General features: G+C 53.7%; 2 protein-coding genes across 3 annotated transcripts; both read left to right on the top strand.

Annotated features, from left to right (window-relative positions):
* Positions 1 to 216: 216 nt before the first annotated feature.
* SERPINE1 (serpin family E member 1) lies at positions 217 to 14,520 on the top strand. The gene is made up of 9 exons (XM_035135414.3): positions 217 to 280; positions 702 to 1,009; positions 4,542 to 4,775; positions 5,573 to 5,767; positions 6,401 to 6,599; positions 8,556 to 8,656; positions 10,288 to 10,374; positions 11,149 to 11,232; positions 12,168 to 14,520. The coding sequence occupies exons 1-9, from the start codon at positions 225 to 227 to the stop codon at positions 12,203 to 12,205; spliced, it is 1,302 nt and encodes a 433-aa protein (XP_034991305.2). The 5' UTR covers positions 217 to 224; the 3' UTR covers positions 12,206 to 14,520.
* A 1,277-nt stretch (positions 14,521 to 15,797) lies between these two features.
* On the top strand, positions 15,798 to 23,475 carry AP1S1 (adaptor related protein complex 1 subunit sigma 1). 2 transcript variants are annotated; one of them, XM_060281986.2, is made up of 5 exons: positions 15,798 to 15,902; positions 18,218 to 18,396; positions 19,858 to 19,966; positions 21,782 to 21,919; positions 22,697 to 23,475. In XM_060281986.2, the coding sequence occupies exons 1-5, from the start codon at positions 15,900 to 15,902 to the stop codon at positions 22,742 to 22,744; spliced, it is 477 nt and encodes a 158-aa protein (XP_060137969.2). In that variant the 5' UTR covers positions 15,798 to 15,899; the 3' UTR covers positions 22,745 to 23,475. The 2 variants fall into 2 exon arrangements, with proteins under 2 accessions (XP_060137969.2, XP_060137968.2); XM_060281985.2 differs by having other exon boundaries at positions 21,782 to 21,925.
* Positions 23,476 to 26,453: the final 2,978 nt, after the last annotated feature.

The following is a 26,453-nucleotide window of genomic DNA, read 5'->3' as shown; positions in this document are numbered from 1 at the left end:
CGTGACTCAGCCTCTCCGCGCCCCTCCGCCGCCCCACTCCCTCCCGCGACAAGGGCGCAGCGAGGCAGCGGGAGCCGGCCGGGAGTTGTTTGCGGGCGTTGCTCATCGCGACGAGGGAGGGAAGCGGCGGGGCCGACCGGTGACTTCATCGCGGCTTCCTGGCCCGCGGCTGGGCGGGCGCGGAGCGCATAAAAGCAGCCCTCAGCAGGCAGCCCCGGCAACAAATGCCGCAGCACCGAGCAAGAGTCGCTCCCGCGAGACAGAGAGAGAAAACAAGCAGGTAGGATGGAATTGAAGCGGCTCGCTAGCTCACTGGGCGCTTGGGCAGTCCTGCGGGCTGCCTGCAACGCACGTCGGGAGAGGCGGACGCGTGTCCAAGCAGGGTCCCTGCCCGCCGCGGTTTCTCTCCCGCGTTGCAGGGGCTTCAGGCTTCCTCCGGAGCGGAATCGGGACCGGGCAGAGCCCCGAAACCGGCCCTAGGGCGGGGGGGGGGGACCAAGCGCTGTCCCGCCGCCTCCTTGAACTGCGCATCTGGACGAAGGCGCCCCCGGGGAAGGGAGTCCCCTCTCCAAGCCTGGCTCTCTCCCCGCGTCGCCCTACCCCGTCCCCCAGCCTCGCGTCCCTCTTCCCAGACGGCCGAGCCGTGCGCCTTCCTCTCGTCGGGGGTCTCCTCTCTCACCGCCTTCTCCTCCCCTTCCTAGGATGCCTCAGCCGTCGAGCACGACCCCCTCCGCCTCCCGGAGCCTGGTCTGGGCTGTGACCCTGGCGGGGCTGGTGGCCCTATCTTGGGCGTCCGCGGCGCCCCCTGCCCGGCCGGGTGTCTCCCGCGTGTCGCGCCTCTCCACCGACTTCGGCGTGCGCGTCTTCCGCGAGGTGGCCGCGGCCTCCGGCGAGCGCAACGTGGCCTTCTCTCCCTACGGCGTCGCCTCCGTCCTGGCCATGCTGCAGATGGCCGCCGCCGGCGAGACGCGGAGACAGATCCAGGACAGCATGGCTTTCAGCCTCGACGGTGAGTCCGCAGCCTGGATTGGGGGGGGGGGGGCGCTCGCTTGAGATGCGGCTGGAGGGGGCCGTGGGACGCAGCGGCTCAGGAAGCCTCCGACGGCGGGCGGGAGCGGGGAACACTTTGTCCTGGCTTTGCTGCAACAAGGGAAACATGAGGGTGGCGGCAAAGTTTCGCCTCGTTGCCATCCTCCTCTGTCACATTGCAAGACGTCCACTTGGTGCAGGATGCATCGCCTTATGGGGCAGGAGAAGCCCCACAGGACAGACCCCACCACTGGCAAGCCAGCCAACACAGGCAAGAAATAGGGGGGGGAGCAACCCCAGCAATTTCCCTGACACCCCAGTGGTGGCCAAGCTGGGTTGTGATGCTGTTCTAGAGGTCCCTGAGCTGACCCCCCCCCAACCCCTTGCCTCTTTTCCTTGGCCTCCTTGAGCTCCCTGCCTCTTCCAAGCAGAGCCAGATTGATAGCTGGGGGGGCGGGCGGCGGGGGGGGGCTGTCATGGGCTGCTCTCCCCTCAGCTATCTGGTCAAAGTACCAAAATAAACCCCAAATCTTCGCTAGTTAAGCTGGTGATACAGTGTGTCAACATTCATGTTTTGTTTTGTTTTGTTTTAGTTGAGGAATTAGTTGGGGTTTTATTTTTAACAACCTCTTATGCAACTGGGGCGACTCATGCATTCAGATCATAGAATTGTAGAGTCATAGACCAACCCCTTGCATGCAATGCATGAATCTCAGCTAAAGCATCCCTGACAGATGGCCTTCCAACCTCTGCTTAGAAACCTTCAAGGAAGGAGAATCCACAACCTCCCAAGGGGGTCTGTTCCATCTTCCATGTGATAGCCCTTGAGATAAGTGAAGATGGCTATCCTATCTCCCCTCTCAGTCTCCTCTTTCCCAGGCTAAACATACCCAACTCCTTCAAACGTTCCTCATCAGGCTCTTTCCAGACCCTTGATCAACTTGGTCGAACCTCCTCTTCACACCTTCCAGCTGCTCAATCTCCTTCTTTAAACTGAGGTGCCCAGAAATGGACACAGGACTCCATATCACCCCTTAACCTTCTCTTCTCCAGGCTAAACATACCCAGCTCCCTAAGCCGTTCCTCATAAGGCATCGTTTCCAGGCCTTTGACCATTTTTGTTGCCCTCCTCTGGACACCTTCCAGATCATAAAGTCCTTTCTACGGATCAGTTACAGTGGTGCCTCGCTAGACAAAATTAATTCGTTCCACGGGTCTTTTCTTATAGTGAAAAATTCGTCTAGCGAATCCCATAGGAATGCATTGAATTTTTTTTATTTTTTTTGCTCATAGGAACGCATTAATTGAATTTCAATGCATTCCTATGGGAAACCGTGATTCGCTAGACGAATTTTCCGTAAAATGCATTCGTCTAGCGAGGCAAGCTCCGCTCGAAAAATCATTTCGTTAAGCAGGGCATTTATTAAGCGAGGCACCACTGTATATTCGATGTGAGACTTTTATGCTGTATAGCCTACAGCAGTGGTTCCCAACAGGTGGTCCGGGGACCCCCAGGGGTCCGCGAGCTATGCCAGAGGGGTCCTCAAGATGCTATTAGAATAAAAAAATATATTAAATATATTTCGTATGATAACAGATTTTTTGTTTTGGCCGCTTCCTGCATGAGCAGAGTCTAGCGCAAAACTAGAATTAGATAGAGGCAGTAGTTCTGCTGTATGCCGTTAGGTGGCGCTTTACAAACACTACTGTTTTGCAAAGAGGCAGCGCACACATTCTACTAACGCTCACCTCCCCAAGATGCTTGGCGCGCGTTGGCTTCATTTGTGCGCTACTGCGCAGGTACCCTGTCTTCTCCATTCCCCTCCCTCCTCCCTGTCGCCGCTGCCTCTTTGCAAAACCGTAGTGTTTGTAAATAAAGCGTTGTTTTTCGCGGAAGCTACAGTTTGCGTAGTTAGAAATGGACCGTTGGTTAAAAAGTGGTTCATCTCATTAAGAACTGAAAATTAAAACAAACTGTATACTGATGGAGTGCTCTGTTGTAACTGTAAAAAAACGTATAAATATAAAATATAAAAAGACTCTTAATTTGGCTCTCACTTTTTAATTTTAGGATTAGGAATTAATGGGGGTCCTTGTCACAATAGTGGCTCGATGAGGGGTCCTCAAGAAAATTTTGTTGGGAACCCCTGGCCTACAGCATAATTGGGGGAGAAGAGGGGGGGGAGAGAGGGGGGGAAAGAAAGAAAGAAAGAAAGAAAGAAAGAAAGAAAGAAAGAAAGAAAGAAAGAAAGAAAGAAAGAAAGAAAGAAAGAAAGAAAGAAAGAAGTGGGGTAGTAAACTTTCATCTAAGCTCCTTACACCACTTTTCTTTGTTGCTGGCATTGTCTGCAGTTGCCATTTGGGCCTTAAACATTTCTCCTTTTTGAAACTCCCATCTATCTTGGACTCCCTTCTCTTTGAGTATTTCTGACCACGGGATCTCACCCAGTAGCTCCTTCAGCTTTTCGAAATTAGCCTTCTTAAAGTCCAGAGTGTGTGTCTGACTACACTCAGCTTTCCCTTACCTCCTTATCCTCAAGCCCAGAAAGACATGATCACTTCCTGCCAAGTTTCCTGGTACTTCCACTTCATCAATCAGTTCTTCCCTGTTGGTGAGTGAGGCCCAGGTCCAAGATAGATGGTCCCCTTGTTGCTTCTTCCACCTTCTGGGAAATGAAATGGCCAGCCAGCAACTGGGGAATTTATGGACTGTCTATTCTTAGCAGAGTCTGGAGTCCCAACAGATATTGGGGTCGCCAGGAAGGCATCGCCCAAGTCTTCTGGCTTGATGGTCTATATCACTGTTGCTTTTCTCTCCTGAAATTTATACCCCTGTACTCTCAACCTGCCTTCCATGCTCCAAGACATGGATTGCTTCACAAGTGTGCACAATCCTTTGCATATCATGCTACTCCTCCTCCCTTCCTGTTTGGTCTGTTCCTTTTGAACCGGTTATAACATTTGAGTCGTCAGCCTCTCCCTGCCAAGGAATGCCTTCGAGGATCACCCTCCTTGTCATGTGAATCCACTGGTTTGGGTAGATGGTTTGGGTAACTGGGTATGTTTAGCCTGGAGAAGAGAAGGTTAAGGGGTGATATGATAGCCATGTTCAAATATATAAAAGGATGTCATATAGAGGAGGGTGAAAGGTTGTTTTCTGCTGCTCCAGAGAAGCGGACACGGAGCAATGGATTCAAACTTCAAGAAAGAAGATTCCACCTAAACATTAGGAAGAACTTCCTGACAGTAAGAGCAGTTCGGCAGTGGAATTTGCTGCCAAGAAGTGTGGTGGGGTCTCCTTCTTTGGAGGTCTTTAAGCAGAGGCTTGACAGGCATATGTCAAGAATGCTTTGATGGTGTTTCCTACTTGGCAGGGGGTTGGACTGGATGGCCCTTGTGGTCTCTTCCAACTCTACGATTTTATGATTCTATGACTATGAAAAAGTGGGACAAATGGAGAGAGAGAAAAGGGGGGAAGCACTGACTAATGATATCCCGCTTCCTCCCTGCAGAGTGGGGCATCCCCAGAGCCCTGCGTTGGTTGCAGAAGGCCCTGACAGACCCCAGGAACAAAGATGTCGTGGACACGGCCGATGCCCTCTTTGTGCAGAGGGACCTGGAGCTCAGCCCAGGATTCATGCCACACTTCCACCGGGTCTTCCGCCAGACGGTCAAGCAGGTGAACTTCACAGAGAGCGAGGAAGCGTGCAGGATCATCAACAGCTGGGTGCAGGACCACACGAAAGGTGAGCCTCTCCTTGGCAGCACTGCAAGGGAAGGGGGGGGAACTGGGCCGCCTGGCAGTCACGATGATTGACAGGTAGGCAGGCACATGGGGGGGGGGACACAGGATCCAGCCCACTTGCCAGAAAGGGTTATTTATTGATTATTTGAGGACATATTGTAAACCAATTAAAACATGAGTGGGGTTGATATAAACACGTGCAGTAAGAGATAATAAAGGGAAGGATGAGGGAAAATTTATAAATGTATTTGAATGGGATATGCAGTAATAAAAATAGATGAAATAAATAACCACAGAAGGGAGGGGGAGGAGAGTCGAGGGAAAGGTAAATTAGATTGGCAAAGATTTTTCTTCCCGACTAAAATGTTTGTAAAAGTTGAAAATTAAAAAAGAAAATTAAAAAAAGAAAAGAAAAGGTTATTTTCCATACAGTGTTTGAGAGTATTGCAGTGAGCTGAAGTAAAGAAGGGAAGAAAAGAGGAAAAGTAAAAGTAAAAAAACAGAGGAAACAAAATAACAAAAATATATATAATCAAAGTTACAGAACTATATATACAGTATGTGGATAAATTTATTGTTTCCCTCCAGTATATATTGATTCATGGGTCTCTATGGTTTCGATAAATATGTTCCAATTAAATTTGTCCCTGCACAATCTCTGTCTGCAAGGGATGCCATGCCCTCTATCCCTCTATTATTTTTATTATGCATCTTGTGTCTTTATGCTACAAACCGCCCTGAGGTTTGTGGGCGAAGGGCAGTGTGCAAATTTGATAGAATGCATGACTTTTCCCCCAGGGATGATCCAGGACTTCCTGCCCCAGGGGACCTTGGACCACATGACCCGCCTGGTCCTGGTGAACGCCATCCACTTCAAGGGCCTCTGGAACCTGCCCTTCCCAGAGGCGGCCACCAGGGAGCGCCTCTTCCACAAGCTGGACGGGAGCACCCTCTCCGTCCCCATGATGGAGCAGACGGCAAAGTTCAACTACGGTGAGCAGCGGCGTCAAGCGGGGCTTGCCGAGAGGTGGGGTGGGAAGGGGTCTTCTTCTTGTTCTTCCTCCTCCTCCTTCTGGAGAATGAGGTCATCAGTGTGTCAGGAACGTGGCCCCCCAGAGCACAGCGGAAGAGTCGGCCTCAGAAATTGAGCTAAGCAAGCAAGGAGCCGACTCTGCAACTGAGAGCTGCTTGTCAGAGTTTAGAGAGGGCAGTCCGGCCCCGCTCCTTCCCAGGGAAGAAGCTGTTCGCTCCCAAGGAGAGGAAGAGTTGGAAGGCGGCAGGAGCAGTGCCAGGCAACTAGCAGATAAGCCAGAGGCTGAGGCTGTGTCTTCGGGGATTGGGGAGGAGACAGGCCCCAAACTAGGAGGAGATGAGAGAAGCTCAGAGAACAAGGGAAGAGAAGGAGAAGAAAATGGGAGGCAGGACTAGATAGGCCACTGGACTGATCCAGCAGCTGGGCTCCTCTTATGGAACCTCCAGGTCCAGATGCAGTCTATCTAGAGCCCTAGATTTCTTAGGGGTATCTGGCCACCGTGAGGACAGGGTGCTGGACCAGGTGGGCCCCCTTTGGCCTGACCCAGCAGTCTCTCCTGCTGTTCTTACGCCCTTCTGTCCTTTCCTCTGCAGGTGAATTCTACAGCTCTACAGGTGTGGAGTACGATGTCATCGAGCTGCCCTACCAGGGGGAGACCCTCAGCATGCTCATTGCCGCCCCCTTCGATCTGGACACCCCGCTCTCTGCCCTGACCAACATCATCGACTCTCAGCTGGTGGCCGAATGGAAGAGGAACATGACGACAGTGACGAGGCTTCTGGTCCTACCCAAGTAGGTGCCTCAAAACTTCACCTGAGGAGGGTGGGAGGGAATGGGGAACCAAGACTCCCCTGGGTCCAAGCCAGGCCCCCATCTTTCCTGTTTGATGGATTTAGATGAGCAGGGTGGATATTTTATGAATGACTGTATTTTTCGCTCCATAAAACGCACCTGGCCATAAGACGCACTTAGTTTTCAGAGGAGGAAAGGGGGAAAGCCCTGTTTTTTGGGGGGGGGAATCAGCTCGCAGTTGTGCAGCTTCTTTTGCAAAGAGGAAAAGCCCCATTTTTAAAAGGATCAGCTCAAAGTTGTTGAGTTTACTTTGCAAAGGGAAAAAATCCTGTTCAACTCACAGTTCTGCAGCTTCTGATAATCTAATCCAGGGGTCCCCAAACTAAGGCCTGGGGGCCGGATGCGGCTCAATCACCTTCTAAATCTGGCCCACGGATGGTCCGGGAATCAGTATGTTTTTACATTAGTAGAATGTGTCCTTTTATTTAAAATGCACCTCTGGGTTATTTGTGGGACCTGCCTGATGTTTTTACATGAGTAGAATGTGTGCTTTTATTTAAAATGCATCTCTGGGTTATTTGTGGGGCATAGGAATTCGTTCATATATTTTTTTCAAAATATAGTCCGGCCCCCCACAAGGTCTGAGGGACAGTGGACCGGCACCCTGCTGAAAAAGTTTGCTGACCCCTGATCTAATCAGCCAGATAATCCAATTAGCCAGTCACATGTTGCTGTGGAAACAAACAGCCTCCCTCTGCAGAACATTCAACAATAGAGGCCTGGGCAAGGGTCCTGGAAGGGAGCTAGAGTCCCTCATCTCCCTCCCCAATCTCTTGCAATCAGCTGCTGAGCAGCTTCTTTTCAACACCCTTCTTTCACTCTTGTTAGCCTTTAGCTCTTTCTAAAAAAAAAAAAGCACAATCTTCTTTTTGCCCCTGGGCAATTCGGCTCCAGGGACCACACATTTGCTCCATAAGACGCACCTTTTCCTCCTAAAAAGTAAGGGGAGATTCTGTGCGTCTTATGGAGCGAAAAAATTATGGTATCCTCCCTCTCCCTCACTTTGTGTGAGAACGCAAGTATCTATTACAGCAGAGTAAAATCTCCACCCACGCACAGCTTACAGTGGTGCCTCGCTAGACAAATTTAATTCGTTCCATGGGTCTTTTCTTATAACGAAAAAATTCGTCTAGCGAATCCCATAGGAATGCATTGAATTTTTTTTGAATTTTTTTTTTTGCCCATAGGAACGCATTAATTGAATTTCAATGCATTCCTATGGGAAACCGCGATTCGCTAGATGAAAACGAATTCGTCTAGCGAGGCAACCTCTGCTAGAAAAAACCTTTCGTTAAGCGAAAATTTCGTTAAGCAGGGCATTCGTTAAGCAAGGCACCACTGTATCTGTAGAAGCTCTTGGCAGAAATTTATATAACCTCCTGGAACAATTTTGATATCCAAGGATGCAGACTTGGACTATCGTCTCCCGTTTATGTTTCCCTCTTAACAAGGAAATCACTCCCAGACTGTTTAAGTAAGCCAGAAAAACGTAAGGTTTACTCACATTAAAAGTCTTGCCAGGTTTCAACAGTTACAGTGGTGAAAATCAAACAGGCACGAATCCATAAACGTTACAAAACTCTACAGCCCAGTTCAAAATGGAGTGTGCTTTCTGGAGGAAAGCTTACAATACAGACACGTTACCCCGTTGTAGGTAAGAAGAAGCGTGTCCAGTGACAGGGAGAAGTCAATATTAACTTTGTACTATCCCCCTTCCCACCACAGAAGTTTAGAGAATATGACACTCTGTAGTCCCCTGTCTGACTATCTAGCAATCATGCAAGCTCTGATTTGGGTGCAGATCCTGCCACATCTCCCAGCCATGGTGTGGAGCTGGTGGCTGCCTGGACTGTGACACACACACACCCCTCACCTCTCACCTCCCTTTTTCTGCAGATTCTCCTTGGAGAGTGAAGCTGACCTCCGCGGGCCCCTGGAGACCCTGGGGATGAAGGACATGTTCGACGCGAGAAAAGCCAACTTCAGCAGCCTGTCAGGTCAGTCCCTTCTGACGCTTGTGTGAAGACCCTTCTGGTCGTCTGCACCCCAGGGTGCCTGATTGTAGCTCCCCAACTGCAGTATGTGTGAACGTGTTTCAGAGTTAAGGCAGCGATGCTTATGAATCCCGGCTGCTGGGAATCACGGGGGGGGGGGGGGCTGCTGCTTTTGTGCTGGGAAACTCTCCTTTGGGAAGCTGGTTGGCCCCTGTGAGAGCAGGATGCTGGGCTAGGCAGGCCACTGGCCTGATCCAGCAAGCTCTTCTTAAAGTAATAGCAAAGAGGAAGGTGCTGTAGAGCATGTGCCGAGGGTCTTGGCCTGGCCACAGCCTGCTCCCAGACTACACAGGAAAGTCTAACCGCATTTTGGGGTGGAAAGGTTTTTAGGAGTGTGCTGCAGAAGCAGCCACCCGATTCTCCTTCCACGCTCCAAATAAAAATATATTGCACTCTTGCAGTGGGGGTGGGGGTGGGGCTATATTTATGCCCAGCTTGCTTTGTGGAGTTGTCATAGAATTGCAGAGTTTGAAAGGGTTCTCTGAGGGTTGTCTAGTCCAACCGCACCAGCAACGCAGGAATCACAGCAACAGAATCCCTGGCAAACGATTTGACCAAAATGGTCAAAGGCCTGGAAACAATGCCTTATGAGCCGAAGAATTGATGCTTTTGAATTATGGTGCTGGAGGAGACTCTTGAGAGTCCCATGGACTGCTAGAAGATCAAACCTATCCATTCTTAAGGAAATCAGCCCTGAGTGCTCCCTGGAAGGACAGATCCTGAAGCTGAGGCTCCAATACTTTGGCCACCTCATGAGAAGAGAAGAATCCTTGGAAAAGACCCTGATGTTGGGAAAGATTGAGGGCACTAGGAGAAGGGGACGACAGAGGACAAGATGGTTGGACAGTGTTCTCGAAGCTACGAACATGAGTTTGACCAAACTACGGGAGGCAGTGCAAGACAGGAGTGCCTGGCGTGCTATGGTCCATGGGGTCACGAAGAGTCGGACACGACTAAACGACTAAACAACAACAACAACAGCAGCCTGGAGAAGAGAAGGTTAAGGGGTGATATGATAGCCATGTTCAAATATATAAAAGGATGTCATATAGAGGAGGGAGAAAGGTTGTTTTCTGCTGCTCCAGAGAAGCGGACACGGAGCAATGGATTCAAACTTCAAGAAAGAAGAATCCACCTAAACATCAGGAAGAACTTCCTGACAGTAAGAGCTGTTCGGCAGTGGAATTTGCTACCAAGGAGTATGGTGGAGTCTCCTTCTTTGGAGGTCTTTAAGCAGAGGCTTGACAGCCATCTGTCAAGAATGCTTTGATGGTGTTTCTTGCTTGGCAGGGGGTTGGACTGGATGGCCCTTGTGGTCTCTTCCAACTCTATGATTCTATGATTCATAGAATTGTAGAGTTGGATGGGTCCCCTAGTGGCCATCGAGCCCAACCCCACATGTGATGCCGGAATTGCAGTGAAAGAAGCCCTTGTAGGCGCCCATCTGACCTCTGTTTGAAAACTTCCAACAAAGGAGGTCCCACCCTCTTCGCTCTCCAACGCCGGCCCACCTTGCCCCCTCCTGCCCCTCTGCGGCCCCCTTTCCCTGCTCACCGCCTTGTCTCCCTTTGCAGACCAAGAATCCCTCTTTGTGGCTCAAGCCCTGCAGAAGGTGAAGATCGACGTGAATGAGAGCGGGACGGAGGCCTCCTCTGCCACAGGTGAGGGCCGCCATTGCTGGGAAAGGGTGACCCACTTCCCTTTCCTGCAGTTGTTGTTTTTTTTGGGGGGGGGGAGAGTTTTGAACCTGCTTTTCAGAGCTTTGATCAGCTGACTTCCCCTTCAGAAATGTTCTGAAATGCTTAATTTAAAAGCCAACGAGCAATAAAATTCAGGTATGTAGTAATGCTGTCAGTGTGTCAGATAACATCGGGAAGTACCAAAAAGACAAGGTTACGGAATGCCAAGCAGGCCGGGCCCACCTTTAATGGCCAGGAAAAGCCAGGGGGGTGGGGGTTGTATCCGAAAGACACCTGAAACAGGTGACCAAAGATGGAGCCTGCATCATCCCAAATAGCCGGGGCAGAAAATGCCCTTGTTAACTTCTCCCCTTTCCCCAAAAGCAGAGCAGAAGACCACTGACCCTATTGCTTAGGGGGTCTTTGGAGGTTTCATCCAGATAACCCCCCCACACACACTGCATCCCTTTCCTGGGGTGACCCCAAACAGTCAGCTCATTTCCTGGGCTGTCCCTCTGTCCCGCCTCCGGTTCCTCACATCAATGCAGCCCTCAAACTCCTCTCCCTTTCTAAAAATCTTCTTATATTAATTGATAATAAAATATTGATAATATCAATTTTATTATTGACATATTATACAATAAAATCCAAACTAAACTAAACAGAATAATAAAAAACCAATATATATCAAACAGAAAGAAAACCAAAGAGAAATAGAAAGAAAGATGCAATAAAAATCCTGTTTCCTTTCCTCAGCTGTCATCATCTATGCCCGGATGGCCCCCCTGGAGCTTGTGATGGACAGGCCCTTCCTCTTCCTCGTGCGACACAACCCAACCGGTAAGAGCGCTTTTCACAGAATCATAGAGTTGGAAGGGGCCCCCAAGGGTCATCTAGCCCAACCCCCCCCCCTGCAAGGCAGGAATTGCAGCTCAAGGAGCCCTGATTCTGCTGGCCACCCAATCTCTGCTTAAAAGCCTCCAAGGAAGGAGAGCCCGCCACCTTCTGAAGGAGTCCGTCCCACTGTAAAACAACTCTTACCTTCAGGATGCTTCTCCTGAGTCGAAATCTCCTTTCCTGCAATTTGTGGTTTTGGTTCTGCAGAGAACAAGTTTCCTCCACCTTCCGTGTGACAAACCCTGTAAACAGAGCAAGGCCTGCAACTGCGTTTGGGAACGGTGCAAGGCTGCCTCCTGGTGGCTGCCTCTGGGACCACTGAGCCTTATTTTATTTTTTTCCTCCAAGTGACCTTTGAACCCACCTATATTATTTAGTCATCAATGCATTTTATATCCCACCTTTACCTGCAAGGAGCTCAGGGCGGCATCCATGGCCCCCCCCTCTCCCTTTTGATCCTCAGCCTGTTTACCTCAGTTGGTTAGAGCGTGGTGCTGATCCTGCCGAGGTTGCAGGTTCAACCCCCGTCTGGGACAGCTGCCCATTCCTTCCTTGCAGGGGGTTGGACTAGATGATCCTCGGGGTCCCTTCCAACTCTAGGATTCCAACAACCCTGTGAGGCATATTAGGCTGAGAGGCAGTGGCTGCACCCTAGCCAGGAGCTTCATGTCAGGAACTGAACCCAGATCTTTCCAAGGCCCTGTTGCTGTGGACAGCACAGAATCGTAGGATTGTGGAGCTGGAGGGGGACCCCAGGGCTCATCTAGCCCAACCCTCTACATTTTGTGCATCCAGACAGCCCCTTGAAATTTGATCTATTTAGAAACCTGGCGCCTTAACCCTAACCACATCCCTGCTTCTCTTTCTCTCCTTTACAGGCACCATCCTGTTCATGGGGCAAGTGATGGAGCCCTGAGTGCCCCCGCCTTGTTCAGCCAGAATCTCTCAGGAGCTGGAAGAAGCTATTGCTCCTTTTCTGTTCCTCTCCCTCTACATTCCTCCCCCCCCCACCCACAAAGAGAGTCCGCCCTGCTGCTGAGTGGCAGCACCAGGCCCAGCACCCTCTCACCCCCCCAGGGAAGAAGCCTCATTTGGTCTTTCGGCTGGGAAGAGGCTCCTTCCCCCCCCCCTGAAGACCCCTCTGCCCCCTGGGAGACTCGCTCTTCGGAAAGATGAGGCTCAAACAACGATGTCTGCACAGCCGCTTCTGCCTCCGCCAGAGTCTTCCTTGCGGTGGGGGGGGGAGCAACAAAGCACCCCTTGCTCACCCTTGGCTGGGGTGGGGCTGTGGCAATGCCAATAAATCCCCGGGTGATGTGTGCCCCCTACCTCACACTGGACTAGAACCCTGCCCAGTCAGGGCTTCATGTGATGTTTACGCCGGAGTAGAGCAGGGATCTGCCTTCTCCTCTTTATTATTATTATTACGTATGCATGTATGTATGTGTTTGGAGTGGGGGGGATGAGGGTTGTGTGTCCCCCCCCCCATTGGATGTGGATGGGTGGGGTGGGGTGGTGCAGATAAGCACTTTGAATACGTCCGTTCTCCTTCTGCACTGCCGAGATGGACGTTTGTTGTGAAGTATGTTTTAACAGAGAGGCTTCCTGTTTGCATTTAATGAAATATGTTGTTGGGGTGATGAGGATGAGGGACCCAGGTGGCGCTGTGGGTTAAACCACAGAGTCCAGGTCTTGCTGATCAGAAGGTCGGCGGTTCGAATCCCTGCAACGGGGTGAGCTCCCGTTGCTCAGTCCCAGCTCCTGCCCACCTAGCAGTTCGAAAGCACATCAAAGTGCAAGTAGATAAATAGGGACCGCTCTGGTGGGAAGGTAAACGGCGTTTCCGTGCGCTGCTCTGGTTCTCCAGAAGCAGCTTTGTCATGCTGGCCATATGACCCGGAAGCTGTCTGCGGACAAACGCTGGCTCCCTCGGCCTATAGAGTGAGATGAGCGCCGCAACCCCAGAGTCGGACACAACTGGACCTGGTGGTCAGGGGCCCCTTTACCTTTATGTTTTAACAGGGAGGCTTCCTGTTTGCATTTAATGAAATATGTTGTTGGGGTGATGAGGATGAGGGAGCTGTGGGCAACCTTTCCCTCCTCTTCTTGTGCGCCCCCCGGAAGGGCAGCATCTCTCCTGTGGGGATGGTGGAGCGAATCGCTCATTGCCCTTCCTTCTTGCAAGATGCCAGCACTGGTTGCTATGCTACGGATTCTGCAATCTCTGTGGCACATAGAAGCTCCCCTGAGAGTCCTTTTGCCCAGACCCCAAGAGCCCGGGGGTCTTCTCCAAGCAAAAAACCAAAGCCTCTCTTTCGGAAAATTTGCCAGCTCCAAGGCAAGCCTGCCGTGACCCGGACGGGCGCAGAGGCTGCTGCAAATGGCACCATGCCAGCAGCGTTTGCCAGCCTGAGGGCCCCCCCCTCCCACTTCTGCTTAATGGCTCTTTGGCCCGAATTCCCCCATCCTTGTGATTTCCCAGGACAGCTTCCAGTTAATTGTAAAAATGGCACTGGGATTGCTGAGCCCAGCAGACGCCGCTCTCTGGGCCCAGAGGCGTTGGCTCCCCTCCAAGTGGATAATCCCCTCCGGATCTGCTGAGCTGGGCGGCTGCTGGGGACCCCCAGCAAGGGCCCTCGAAGGCTGAGCTTGGTACAAATGGAGGGGGGGAGGTAGAGGACACCCCCCACATAGGTGGGGAAGGACGTCCCAAAGGAAAGCTGTTTTTGTGCTGTGTTGGCACTGAAAGAAAGCAAACTGGATGTATTTTGGGAGCAAGTCAATTCTGAGCGCCCCCCTCCCCAAGAAGTAAAGGTGCCAGCATTTAGATATTTAATTGGGGCTTGGGAGTCACCTTGAGTTTCAGGTGCCCACTGGTTTTAGCTGACTCAGGAGCATCAATCTGTTGCGAGAGGCTCCCCAGGGTGCTACGTGTTTGAGAAGGACGTCTATTTTTTCCTCCATTGACCAATTGCCCCACGGCTATTCTGTGCCTTGCACTTAGAGGTCTTGCCTCCCCAGCCCCCTTGTGCTGCCTTAAAAAAACCAGTATTTATACAAAGAGATCTAATTCTATTCCTCGAGGAGGTTATTTTTTCACTTTTCTTGTCGAAGCTGTACAGAAATCTGATTTATATTTGTATATATAAATATTTCTATACGTGTGTGTTTGCGGGGAGAGTATTTTGCATTCTACTTTTGATAGGAAATAAAAACACTAAGACTACCCTGGCAGCTGTGTCTGTTCTGAATTTTCTCTTGTGCGAAACGGGTCCTGATCCTTGGCTTCTCCTACACCCCGGCAAGCCCATTCCCAAACCTACAGGTTGGTGCTTCTGGGGTCACCCACAGACACCCCACTTCGCCCTTCCCTCCCACCCACCAGGGGTGTTGCTGGCTTTCAACCGACTGCAGTCTCTGGCATCCAGGGAACAGCGACTTGGTTTATTGCCTAAAAGCGACTATATATAGGGCAGCCCTACGAAGCTCCCTCTTGCAGACCTTCTTCCTTCTGCTTCAGTCCGAGCCCCACTTCCCTTGCCACCCCATAGAAAGGTCCTGGCCGGTCACCCAGGGATTTGAACCCTGGCCTCTCCCAGGTCTTAGTCCAGCGATCAGAGAAACAGAATCATGGGCAGGGACCCCGAGGGTCATCTAGCCCAACCCCCTGCAATGCAGGAATCTCAGCTGAAGCATCCAAGACAGGCGGCCATCCAACCTCTGCTGATAAACCTCCAAGGAAGGAGAGTCCACCCCCCCACCCCCTCCTGAGGGAGACCCTTCCGCTGTAACCACTCCACTCCACCACCGGCTCTTCTCAAAAAGAAATTAGGGGGAGGGGAGAGGAAAAAATGGATTTAAGGTAGCTTTGTCAGGGGGGTTGAATAAGTGGGGTTGAAGTGACCTGCAGCTGGAAGGGACCCCAGGGGTCATCTAGCCCAACCCCCTGCAATACAGGAATCCTGCCCACAGCAGACTTTGGGTAGGGGGCTCATAAATTAGCATATTGCGCCCCCTTTCCCACGTGGCCAGAACACCCACCACCCACAGGAGGAGAATTAATTATTACTGTACAGTCATACCTCGGTTTAAGTACGCTTCGGTTTGAGTACTTTCAGTTTAAGTACTCCGCAGACCCGTCTGAAACGGATTAATCCACTTTCCATTACTTTCAATGGGAAAGTTCGCTTCAGGTTAAGTACAGACTTCCGGAACCAACTGTGTACTTAAACCGAGGGACCACTGTATTATTTTGGGGGAGGGAATCCTCCCTCCTTGCGTCCCCTCCCCTCAAAGCATCCCTCCTCGATGACGTCACTCGAGGAGGCCCCTCCCTCCCTCCCTCCCTCCTCCTCTCCGGGTTCCCCGCCCCTCCCGTCGCCCGGGGAGACAGGCTCCGCCCCCGCCCCGTTGCCGCGGCGACCGGGAGCGAGAGGGCGCCCCTCCCGTCCCGGAAGCGGGCGGCGCAGTGCGCAGGCGCGGCCTCGGGGCGGGGGGGGGAGGGAGGCGGGTCCCGGCCGGGAGGCACCTGGGCAGGTTCGGGCAGCGGAAGAGGAGCCGGAGGGCCGCAGGGGCCGCGCGGAACGGCCCGCCACGGACGGACGCCCGACATGGTGAGCGGGGGGGGGCGGCAGCAGCAGCAGGGCGGGGAAGGACCCCCCCAATCCGGCGCCCCATAGGGAGGGGGGGCTGGCTCCCACGTGGCAGGACAGCCACTTCCGGTCCTGGGTGCAAGGTGGGGTTGCGGTGGGGCTGGATCCTTCCCCGGGAGCTGGGTGCCGCCCGCCTCCCTCCCCAACCGACCCCCCAGAGCAGTGGGACCTGCTCTCCTCCGCCCGCCCGCCCCTCCCGGAGCAAGGGCGCCTCTGAGCATGTGCAGACGGCGGGAAGAGGAGCGCCACGGGTGGCTTTGCGGGCATTAGATATTCCCCACCCCCAAAGAAAGACCCGACAGATCCGCTTCGGCGGCGGCCCCCGCGGGACATGGGGGTCCCCGGCGGGAGGGGTCTCCGCTGAGCCCCTGGAGGGCGAGCGCGGGGTGACCCCCAGCAAGGCTTTGGATTGCTCTCCCCACCCCACCCCACCAGTCGATCCCTTGGGTGAGAGTCCGCTGAGCTCCCCATCGCCCAGGAGGGGTCTTTGAGCCGAGGGTCGGGGGGTTTCCGGAGCCCCGGGCCGTCCCGCCTCCCTCGCGCTGCCCCACCCGGAGCGCCGTGGGGCGGGAGGGCCGGCCTCTCCCTGGCTCTCTGGCCCGCCCAGAGGGGCAGCTTCGCGGCTGGCTCCTCCGCCCCGTCCCCGCGAAGTCCTTCGGGCGTGGCGTGGGTCCCTGCTACCTCGTAGGGTTTGCTTGCCAGCTCCTTCCCTTCCCTTCCCTCCTCCTTGGCCATTAGCGGAATTGGCTGGCCAGGCCTCTGAGGTGGGGAGAGACGGGTGCAAAGGCGGGACTTGTGGGGCAGGCTTTCAGGGGGTGCTTTTTATCAAGTGGGGGGGGCGCTGATAAAGAGGCAAGGGTAGCTCAGTAAAGCAGGAGACTCTAGATCTCAGGGTTGTGGGTTCAAGTCCCAAGTTGGGCAAAAGATTCCTGCATTGCAGCGGGTTGGACTAGATGACCCTCGGGACCTCTTCCAAACAAATGTGTGGATTCAGGATCACCGCCTTTGCCAGCCTGGAAGCCCTCCAGGCGTTTTGGGCTATGGCTCCCTCCAGGGCCGGAGGGAAGTGACGCCTAGTGGGTGTTGGAAAGCCCCTGCTCCCTCTCTCCCACTGCTCAAGAGGGCCGGGAGTGGCCTCCTCTTCCTACCTGAGCTCCTACCTTCTGGTTCACCTGTTGAGGCTTGTTGGTGACTCTCCCAGAGAGGATTGCTCAGCTGCGCTCAACCCACCTTCCCTCCGACACACACAGCTGGCACCAAGAGCACATAGTTGCCCTGCGGAACTCCCTGCCACAGGAGCCAAGGGGATGCGGCAAATTCCTGGAGGAGGAGAGGGCTAGCCGTGGCCACTAGCCAGGTTGCCCCTGCTCTGCCTCCACGGCTGTAGGTACCAGTTTCAGGAAACCCCAGGAGGGGAGAGGGTTCCTGTGGGGCTCAGCTGCTGCTTGCTGGTTTCCCATAACTGGGGCATCTGGTCAGCCCCATTGAGAGCAGGAGGCTGAATGAGATGAGGTGTTGGCCAGATCCTAGGAAGAGGAAAGAGATCCATTGCCAGAGGGGCTATGGAAAGGGGGCCGGCCCTTTTCTCTCCGGCAGAAGGGGGTGTCAGACGAGTCTGGAAAGGAAGTGGGGCCCGGACTCCTGGGTTCTTTAGGAAGAGGAGGGGGAACCTGGGAATCTGTGGGGCTCAGTCTTTGTGGATTGTGTGTGTGTGTGTGTGTGTGTGTGTGTGTGTGTGTGTATATATATATATATATATATATATATATATATATATATATATTATTACTCATTTTATTTATTGTTTACTAATTTTGTATGCCGCCATAGATCTCAGGGCGGTCCGCAGCATAAAGCATAAAACTACAACATAAAAACCACAAAATGCACAGTAAAAAAAAACACAAGAAGAAACCAAGGACCCCCCCCCAAACTCCCACAACCCTTTTTTTTAAAAAAAAAAACAAACACCCTGAGATCTGTGGAGGAAAGACTGCGGGCAAATGTAATAAATGAATGAATTTTTGTTCTGCCTCTGGAGGGGACAGATCTCCCTTGGGCTGCTTTTTGGCAGGCTGCGTCTGTGTGCCCCCCCCCCAAAGAAATCTTGGAAGGGCCTCATTCTGTGCTTGCAGGGGAAGAGCTACCCAGTTGGTGCTTTGCAGGATACATAATTTTCTTGGGGTTTTATTTTTTTGGGGGGGTGTTGCTGCTTGCTGCCACAGGAGGCCCCCCTGACCTCCCCCACCCTCCCCCCTCTCCTCTCCCCCCCCCAGATGCGCTTCATGCTCCTCTTCAGCCGCCAGGGCAAACTGCGCCTTCAGAAGTGGTACTTAGCCACCTCAGAGAAGGACAAGAAGAAGATGGTGAGAGAGCTCATGCAGGTGGTCCTGGCGCGGAAGCCCAAGATGTGCAGCTTCCTGGAGTGGAGGGACCTCAAGGTGGTCTACAAAAGGTGACCCCCCAACCCCACCCCCTGCATACCTCGGTGGCCTCAGGGTGGGTGGGCTGGATGGCCCTCAGGGGTCCCTTGCAACACTGCGATTCTTGGAAGGTGGCGGCCTCTCCTCCTCCAGTGGAGGTCTGTCATAAGGTACCCTTCGGCTGCGACTCCTGCGTGGCAGCGGGTTGGGCTGGATGACCCCTGGGGGGTCCCGTTCCATCTTGCCACAAGAGCACCAGGACAAGGTTCGGAGGCCGGAAACAGACGCGGCAGCTGCTTGGGAAAGGCCAGGAGGAAGCAGAGGAGCCTTTGTCTGGCTCTGGGCTGCTCTGCCGGGGGAAGGGTGTGTTGCGGGTGTGGTGCCCACACCGAGAGGGCCCTGCCCTGCTCCTGTTGCAGGAGATCCCTTGGCCCAAGAGGGGCGTCACTTTCTCTGGGCACCCACCCAGCCCCCACCTTGAAGGGGGTGCCCCCGTTTTCACTTTCCCCATAGGTGCCCTGGGGTGTGGATTAAAAAGTCCCCCCCAAGCTTTGCCCACTCCCAGACACAGACCTGAGTTGGTCCTTGTCCGTTCAGGAAGCGCAATCTCATTCTCTCTCCTTGGGGTGGGGGGAGGCAGGGGCGGAGAATAAGCAGCCCCCCTCCCTGGGGAAGGAGGGAGTCTCCAGATCCACAAATTGCTTTCTCTCAGGCAGGAGTGGGGAGCCCCAGACCAAGAGGCTGCATGTGGCCCCCCATTCCCTTCTGTGTGGCCCTTGCCAGCTCTTCTTTGTGTTTCTTTGCCCGGCTGATTCCCTCAAGCTCTTTCTTGGCTTCACAGAGAGAGAAGCCTGAACAGAAACTACCCCACTGTACAATAGTAAAATATTTTTTTAGCAGCAGCAGCTCCACCCCCATTTACCTCTGGCCCCGTCCCCTGGAGTGTGTGGCCCTCAGAGGCTTGCTGAGAAGGGGAACATGGCCCTCTGGTGGCCAACGGTTTCTCTGCTCTGAACAGGGCTGTGCTGAAGAATACTGTCACCATGTGCTGTTGGAGAAGCCTTCTGCCCAAGGAGACTAATTGCCCCATCACTGCTGCTGTGGGGCAGAGGGTGGGGTGGGCAGATGAACCGCAGGTGACGGGCAGCTGTGGCCTGCTCACTCCCCCCCCTTCTATGGGTGCCTGCAGGGACAGCATTGTCCTGCAGGGGGCACCCTGAGCTCATCTTGGCTGCCCTGTGCCCAAAATGGGCCTCTGCAGGCGCGCAAGGGGTTAATAAGGGCCCTGCGCCCCGCACACCCCACTTCCAGCCAGCCTTGGCCCCTGCTTTGCCCCCCCTCACCTGAAAATGGCTGGCCGGTTGCCCCAGGGAGGGCAAGGAGGGCAGGGGGGGGAGGCAGCTAACAGACTCTTCAAGGGGGCAAGGTGGGAAGGAGGGTGCCCCCCCCAGCTGACCCCCCCTTTCTGCCCTCGCCCCCCTTCTCCTGCCCAGGTATGCCAGCTTGTATTTCTGCTGCGCCATCGAGGGCCAAGACAACGAACTCATCACTTTGGAGCTCATCCATCGATATGTGGAGCTGCTGGACAAGTACTTTGGCAGCGTGAGTTGGGCGGAGGGGCTTAGCCTGGGGCGGGGGAGGTGGTGGGAGGACTGTTGAGATTCTTGCATGGCAGGGGGTTGGACTAGATGACCCTCGGGGGTCCCAATTCTAGAATTCCGTGACTGCAGAGCGCTGTTTTCCTGCTTCTTTGTTGGTGTAAAAAGCACCAGCACCCCCCCCCCTTCTGTATGTGTAAGGAGGGGGGGCTTTATCTCAACTCTCCTTTCAGTCCTGAACCCTAGAGCAGAGATGCCTTGAATAATAATAATAATAATAATAATAATAATAATAATAATAATAATAAATTATTGTTATTTATTTATTTCTACATACATACATATCCAGCCCATTTGGCTGGATTCCCCAGACACTCTGAGCAGCTTCCAGCAAAATACTAAAAATACAGTAAAACATCAAACATCAAAAACTTCCCTAAACAGAGCTGCCTGATAAAAGTCAGATAGTTGTTTATTTCCTTGACATCTGTTGGGAGGGCATTCCACAGGGCGGGCGCCACCACCGAGAAGGCCCTCTGCCTGGTTCCCTGTAACTTGGCTTCTCGCAGGGAGGGAAGCGCCAGAAGGCCCTCGGCGCTGGACCTCAGTGTCCGGGCAGAATGGTGGGGGTGGAGACGCTCCTTCAGGTATAATGAAGGCCAAGGCTGTTTAGGGCTTAAAATAATAGGATCGTAGAGTTGGAAGGGATCATCCAGTCCAGCCCCCCTGCAGTGCAGGAATCTTTTGCCCCACCTGGGGCTTGAACCCACGACCCTGAGATCAAGAGTCTGGCGTTCTACCAACTGAGCCGTGAAAAGAGCCCTGCTGGGTCAGGGCAAAGGGGGTCCCTATCTTAGCCCAGCATCTTGTCCTCCTAATGATGAACCAGGTAGGGGAACCAGTAGTAGTAATCATAATAATATTAATTTATTACTTAATGAATTGGGTCTTTGGCTTGCCCCAGACACTCTGGGCAGCTCCCAACAAAAGATAAAAACTGCATCAAACATTAAATATAAGCGGGATCTGAGCCCCAGAGCCCTCTCTCTTCCTGTGTTTTCCAGCAACTCGTTCCCAGAAGCATTGCTTTCTCCCATTGTGGAGGCAGAGCGGAGCCATTGTGGTTATTGGCCATTGATGGCCCTCTCTTTCTCCATGAATTTGTCTCGTCCCCTTTTAAAGCCAACCAGGTTGTTGCGTATCGCTGTCTCCAGTGGCAGGGAGTTCCGCAGTTTCGCTCTGCACCAGAAGTCCTCTCTTTTCTCCGCCCTGAATTTTCAAACATTCAGCTCTGTTTAAGCTGAGGCAGTTGGGGAGACCCCTGTCCTAGGCACCGGTAGACCGGGGGGAGGGGGGGTCCTAAGAGGTTCTGGGCTCCCCGCCCCCTGCTTCCCCACCCCCACCACCAGCGGAGTTTCCGACCTGCGGCTGCTGCTGCGACTGCAGGGAGACAGGAGGGCAGAGGCTAAAACCCGCTGCTAATTACTCTTGCAGTCATTTTGATTCCTTAATCCCCCCCTCCACTTCCCTGCCCCATAGAAAGCCTCCCTCCAGCCTCCTTCTCCTAAGCCTGCTCTTAGACCCACAGAATCCAGCTAAGCATGGCTGCTAATTGGGCTTAACGAGGGCTTGGCAGCCGCCCCAGCTAATTCCTGCTAATGCGCCTGAGCCGCCCGCCCCCCCCCCATGCAAACAAACACAGGAAACGCAGCCAGATTGGAGGGTCAGGATCCTGGGAGCGGTGGGGGTTGGTGTGTTGGGGGGGGGCTGCTTGGTTCTCATGCCCCCTTTCTCTCCCCCCACCCCACCCCAACAACAGGTGTGTGAGCTGGACATCATCTTCAACTTCGAGAAGGCCTACTTCATCCTGGACGAGTTCCTGATGGGGGGAGAGGTCCAGGACACCTCCAAGAAAAGCGTCCTCAAAGCCATTGAGCAGGCGGACCTTTTGCAGGAGGTAGAGGTGGGCCCCTGCATGGGGCCCCTGCATGCCTCAGCCGCAGCGGGTGGTGGGAGGCAAGGACTGGGGGGGGGCCCTTCTCCCCCAGGGGCAGACTATGCTTTTCCCTCCAGCTGTGGGGCAAAACAACCGGCTGCTGCCGCCCTGGCGATGGCTTGTTTTCTGTCTGTTTCTGCAGAGGCTTTTTTTTGGGGGGGGGTGTTGCTGCTGGAGGAGCCCCCCAAGAAATCTGCCTTCCTGGCTGCTGCTTTGTGCATGCAATGAGTCACCCGCAGCCAGCGCTCCCTCTCTCTGCAGTGGGTGTGAGCGACTCAGCCGCCTGCCGCTGGTGCCGAGTGCAAATCCTCGGGGTGGGGAGGAGGGGGAGACACAGCAGCTCCTGGGCCTTGGCACCCCTAGCCGCTGCCACCCCCCTGAAGAAGAAAAAAAAAGCCCTGCATGGTGGATTTTGACGCACCTGGAACCCCCAAACCTCCCAGACCCTTAGAATGCAAGAAGGCCTCTTTAGTTGCTCTACGGGGCTTCAAGAGCACCTCTGAGAAAGTGCAGAAAGCCTTCCCTGCGGAGGAGAGTGCAGTTTACTGAGTCATACTGGTGGGGTTTGTTAGGGTTCTCTCCTCCCCCGGGTGCGGACTCAAGTGTCGGGGTAGCGGTTGGGCTGAGCCTCTGGTCTGGGGGTCTTTTGGGGAGGGGGACAGGCTGCTTTCCCCCCACCACCACTTTCTGTTCCCCTCCCCTGAACCCCCCTCCCCTCTGCTTCTCTCCCTGCTGCAGGAGGACGAGTCGCCCCGGAGCGTTTTGGAGGAGATGGGCTTGGCATAGACTTGGGATCGCGAGCCGGCTCCCCCCCCCTTGCCCCCGCCACTGCCCCTCGCGCCCCTTCGCCCCCCACGCAGTGTGGGTGAGAGCCTGGGGTGGCCACGCAAGCTCTGCAGCCGGCTTCCTGCCCAAGGAATCTGCAAACCACACGATGTAAATACTGAACCACCAGCTCGGGGTGGGGGGGGGTGGGGGTGCAAGGAGGCATTTTGCCCCAGCCTGTTGGGGGGCAGAAAGAGAGAGAGAGAGAGAGCAGCGTGGAATTATCTCCATTCCCCATCTTTTCTCTGGGCTTTTTTCTGTGCCCCTCCAAACTCTCCTACTTCTCCTACCGCCCGCCCCCCCCCAAGCACCCCCCAATCTTTTCACACCAGCAATGTGGCACTTCCTGCCGCCCCCAGACCTGTGACTCACCCGGGCAGCATGTGACAGATTCCAGAGAAGAAGCCTCTGCCGCCTTCCCTCCCTCTCCCTCTTTCTCATTCTTTTGTGTGTAGGGGTGGCAAGCGCCCCACATGTATGTGGGGCACGTGGACACAGGTAGCCGGAGATTCGGAGGAGCCTGCCGTTTGGAAGACCAGCAGCCCCCGCCTCCTAAACTTTGGGTGCCTGTATTTCCCCCCCCCTCAGCTCCCCCCCCCCAGCCTCTTTCCAATAAGGCATGATCTTTTCGGACCCAAGGCGTGTGTGCGAGTGTCTTCTCTTGTTTTGGAATAAAGCGTGTGAGGAAGACAGTGGCCTGGCCGTGGTTCTTGCCCCTCCAGCACAGACTGAGATGCTTCTAGCCCCAGCTCAGAAGGGGGGGGGCGGAAGGAGCAGAGGGTCCTGACCGGAGGGCGCTTGGCACGGCCAGCGGAGGCGCGAGTCATTTGCCGTCGCACGGAAGGAGCACCTGAGCGGCTGCCCAGGCGTAAACAGGGTCCATCTGCATTGCTCTTAGAGTTGCGGAGTAGGAAGGGAACCCCAAGGGACATCTAGCCCAACCCGCTGCAAATGCAGGAATCGCAGGGAAGGGATCCCTGGCAGGGAAACCACCCAACTGCTTTTCCAGGCTGGGGATGTCTAGCCTGGAAAAGAGAAGATGAAATAACCGTTTTCAGGCCTTTGACCATTTTCGTTGCCCTCTTCTGGACACGTTCCAGCTTGTCAGTATCCTTCTTGAACTGTGGTGCCCAGAACTGGACACAGTACTCCAGGTGAGGTCTGACCAGAGCAGAATACAGTGGTACTATTACTTCCCTAGATCTAGATGCTATACTCCTATTGATGCAGCCCAGAATTGCATTGGCTTTTTTAGCTGCTGCATCACACTGCTGACTCATGTCAAGTCTGTGGTCTACCAAGACTCCTTGATCCTTTTCACATGTACTGCTCTCAAGCCAGGTGTCACCCATCCTGTATTTGTGCCTTTCTTTTTCTTTTTTTGCCCAAGTGTAATACCTTTCATTTCTCCTTGTTAAAATTCATCTTGTTTGCTTTGGCCCAGTTGTCTAATCTGTTAAGGTCATTTTGAAGTGTGATCCTGTCCTCTGGGGTATTAGCCACCGCTCCCAATTTGGTGTCGTCTGCAAACTTGCTCAGGATGCCCTCAAGCCCATCATCCAAGTCATTGATAAAGATGTTGAAGAAGACTGGGCCCAAGACAGAACCCTGTGGCACCCCTCGGGGTCCCTTTTGACTCTACAAGTCTAAGATTCCAAGGGCGTTTGTTTCACCGTCCAATGGCTTTTAGCCTCCTACTGTTTATTCGGAATCTCCTTTCTTGCAACTTGAAACCGTGGATCCAGGTCTTGCCCTCTAGAGCAGAAGAAAAGAAGTTTGCTCCCTCTTCCATGTGACAACCTTTAAGAAATGTGAAGATGGCTACCATATCACCTCTCATAGTCTCTCTTCCAAGCTAAACATACCCAGCTCTTTCAACCGTTCCTCATAAGGCTCGGTTTCCAGACCCTTGATCCTCTCGGTCGAACCTCCTCTGCCGATCAACATTCCAGCTTGACAGCTCCTTAAAATTTATTACCTCCCGATTCTAAAATTCGGAATTGAAAAAGGCCTAAAACAGGTTGCAGCCGCGGGAATAGGGTGGGCCCTGAAAACACAGACATCTTGGGTGCCCAAGCCCAGGTTCGCCAAAATGGAGGTGTTAGGGAGTTGCAGTTTGACCCACCCCATCTGAGGATAGTGGAATTGCCAAGAGACCATCCTCTCCTGATCGTAACACCTGGAGTTGAAGGCCTGCAAGGAAAGAGGCAGTCTCTCAGGTATTTGGGGCCTAAGGCGGGTGGTGATCCCCTTGATCCCCACCTGGGAGCAAACTGGCAACCCATGGGGGGCGGGTTGTGGCTGCTATTTGGGCGGGGAGGGGAGAGGACGGCTACTAACTCCCATCCTATACGTCAGGGGTTGGCAAGGTTTCCCTCACCTGGGCTGGTTCACTCCCGCAGAGATCACTCTGTGGGCCAGAGCGCGGCTCCGCAGACACGATTTCCGGCGGCGTGGAAGCGAGTCCCCGCTGCGCCAGTTTAGCGCAGCGCACGGGGACTCTCCAAGCAGGCGACTTGGTTCGGGGGTGGCTTGTGGGCCGTTTAAATGACCCCCGTGGGCCGCAGCCTGCTCTACGTCAGGGCGGTCCAACCTCCCAGATCAAGTGGGCCACAAAATTACTCCCCTACTCACCCCCTGGACTGCACACCGCATTTGTCATGCTGGGGGGGGGGGGCGTGAGTGTGAAAATCTTATGCCCCCTCCGGCCCTTGCACTGTCTTCCCAGTGTCAGATAAGTGAGGCACTGGGCTTTGGGAAGGAGGTGCTCATGACATTGGATTTTTTGGACAAGCGTCGTGGGTGCCCCTCCCTGCCTCTAGTCCTTCCTCTCACACCGCTACCCCCCCACCTCACCCCCCAGCAGAAAGCTAGAGCACCTCACTTTGGTTTTCCAGGGGATCTGGGTGAATTAAACCCGAGCTGGAAGAGGAAGTGGAGAAGGATGGCCGCCTTCCAACTTCCTCCTGGAGTTCTGCACACCTTCCAAGGGAGGAAAGGGCACCCCAGAGGGACTCTGAGACAATGTGGGTACTAGGAATCTCAGAATCAGAATCGTAAAGTTGGAAGGGACCTTGAGGGTCATTCAGTCTGACCCCCTGCAATGCAGGAATCTCAGCATTATTATTATTATTATTATTATTATTATTATTATTATTATTATTATTATTATTATTATTATCATTGCCACTGTATTATGGAACCCAGCCTGGCTTGGCCTCCTGGTATTAGCAAGAGAGACGTCATTCTCACAGCCACCTCAGGCCAGGCTTCTTGGAAAACCAACCCTGCTGTGGCTGCTGGAAGCTGGGGGTGGGGAGGAAATTTGGGTGGGCTGGGGGTGAATGCCCTCTGGGGCCTCCTTGGGGCTAGAGTGGGAAGGAGATGCAAAAAAACAAGAGAGATGGTCCAAACTGAGCCCCAAAGCAAACGGGGTGAAAGACAGAGGAGCCAACGCCTAAGGTCCCTTCAGCCCCCTAATAAAATATTTGAGGTGGGCAGGCGCCCCCAAAGTTGATGGGCATTGCCATTCAGATGGTGTGTGTTCAAGGCGTCTTGTATCGATTATGCCGGGTGGGGCTTAGTCCCCGCCCCCAATATTTTTATTCAAGTTAGCACTCTCGGTGGAGGGGTCAGCCCAACGCGTTTTGCCCAATATTTGCTAAAGGCC

The sequence above is a fragment of the Zootoca vivipara genome, chromosome 12, assembly GCF_965207765.1.
Source record: "Zootoca vivipara chromosome 12, rZooViv2.hap1.1, whole genome shotgun sequence".
In the NCBI taxonomy this organism is placed as follows: Eukaryota; Metazoa; Chordata; class Lepidosauria; order Squamata; family Lacertidae; genus Zootoca; species Zootoca vivipara.
Note: the sequence above shows the minus strand (reverse complement) of the source record. Positions and strands in the feature narration are given on the sequence as shown.

Coding starts and splice junctions, on each gene's coding strand:
- AP1S1 (XM_060281985.2), top strand. Junction 18,397..19,857: donor CTCAAGGTGGTCTACAAAAG/GTGACCCCCCAA, acceptor TCTCCTGCCCAG/GTATGCCAGCTTGTATTTCT. Junction 21,926..22,696: donor ACCTTTTGCAGGAGGTAGAG/GTGGGCCCCTGC, acceptor TCCCTGCTGCAG/GAGGACGAGTCGCCCCGGAG.
- SERPINE1 (XM_035135414.3), top strand. CDS start 225: ATGCCGCAGCACCGAGCAAGAGTCGCTCCCGCGAGACAGAGAGAGAAA. Junction 281..701: donor CAGAGAGAGAAAACAAGCAG/GTAGGATGGAAT, acceptor TCCCCTTCCTAG/GATGCCTCAGCCGTCGAGCA. Junction 10,375..11,148: donor GGAGGCCTCCTCTGCCACAG/GTGAGGGCCGCC, acceptor TCCTTTCCTCAG/CTGTCATCATCTATGCCCGG.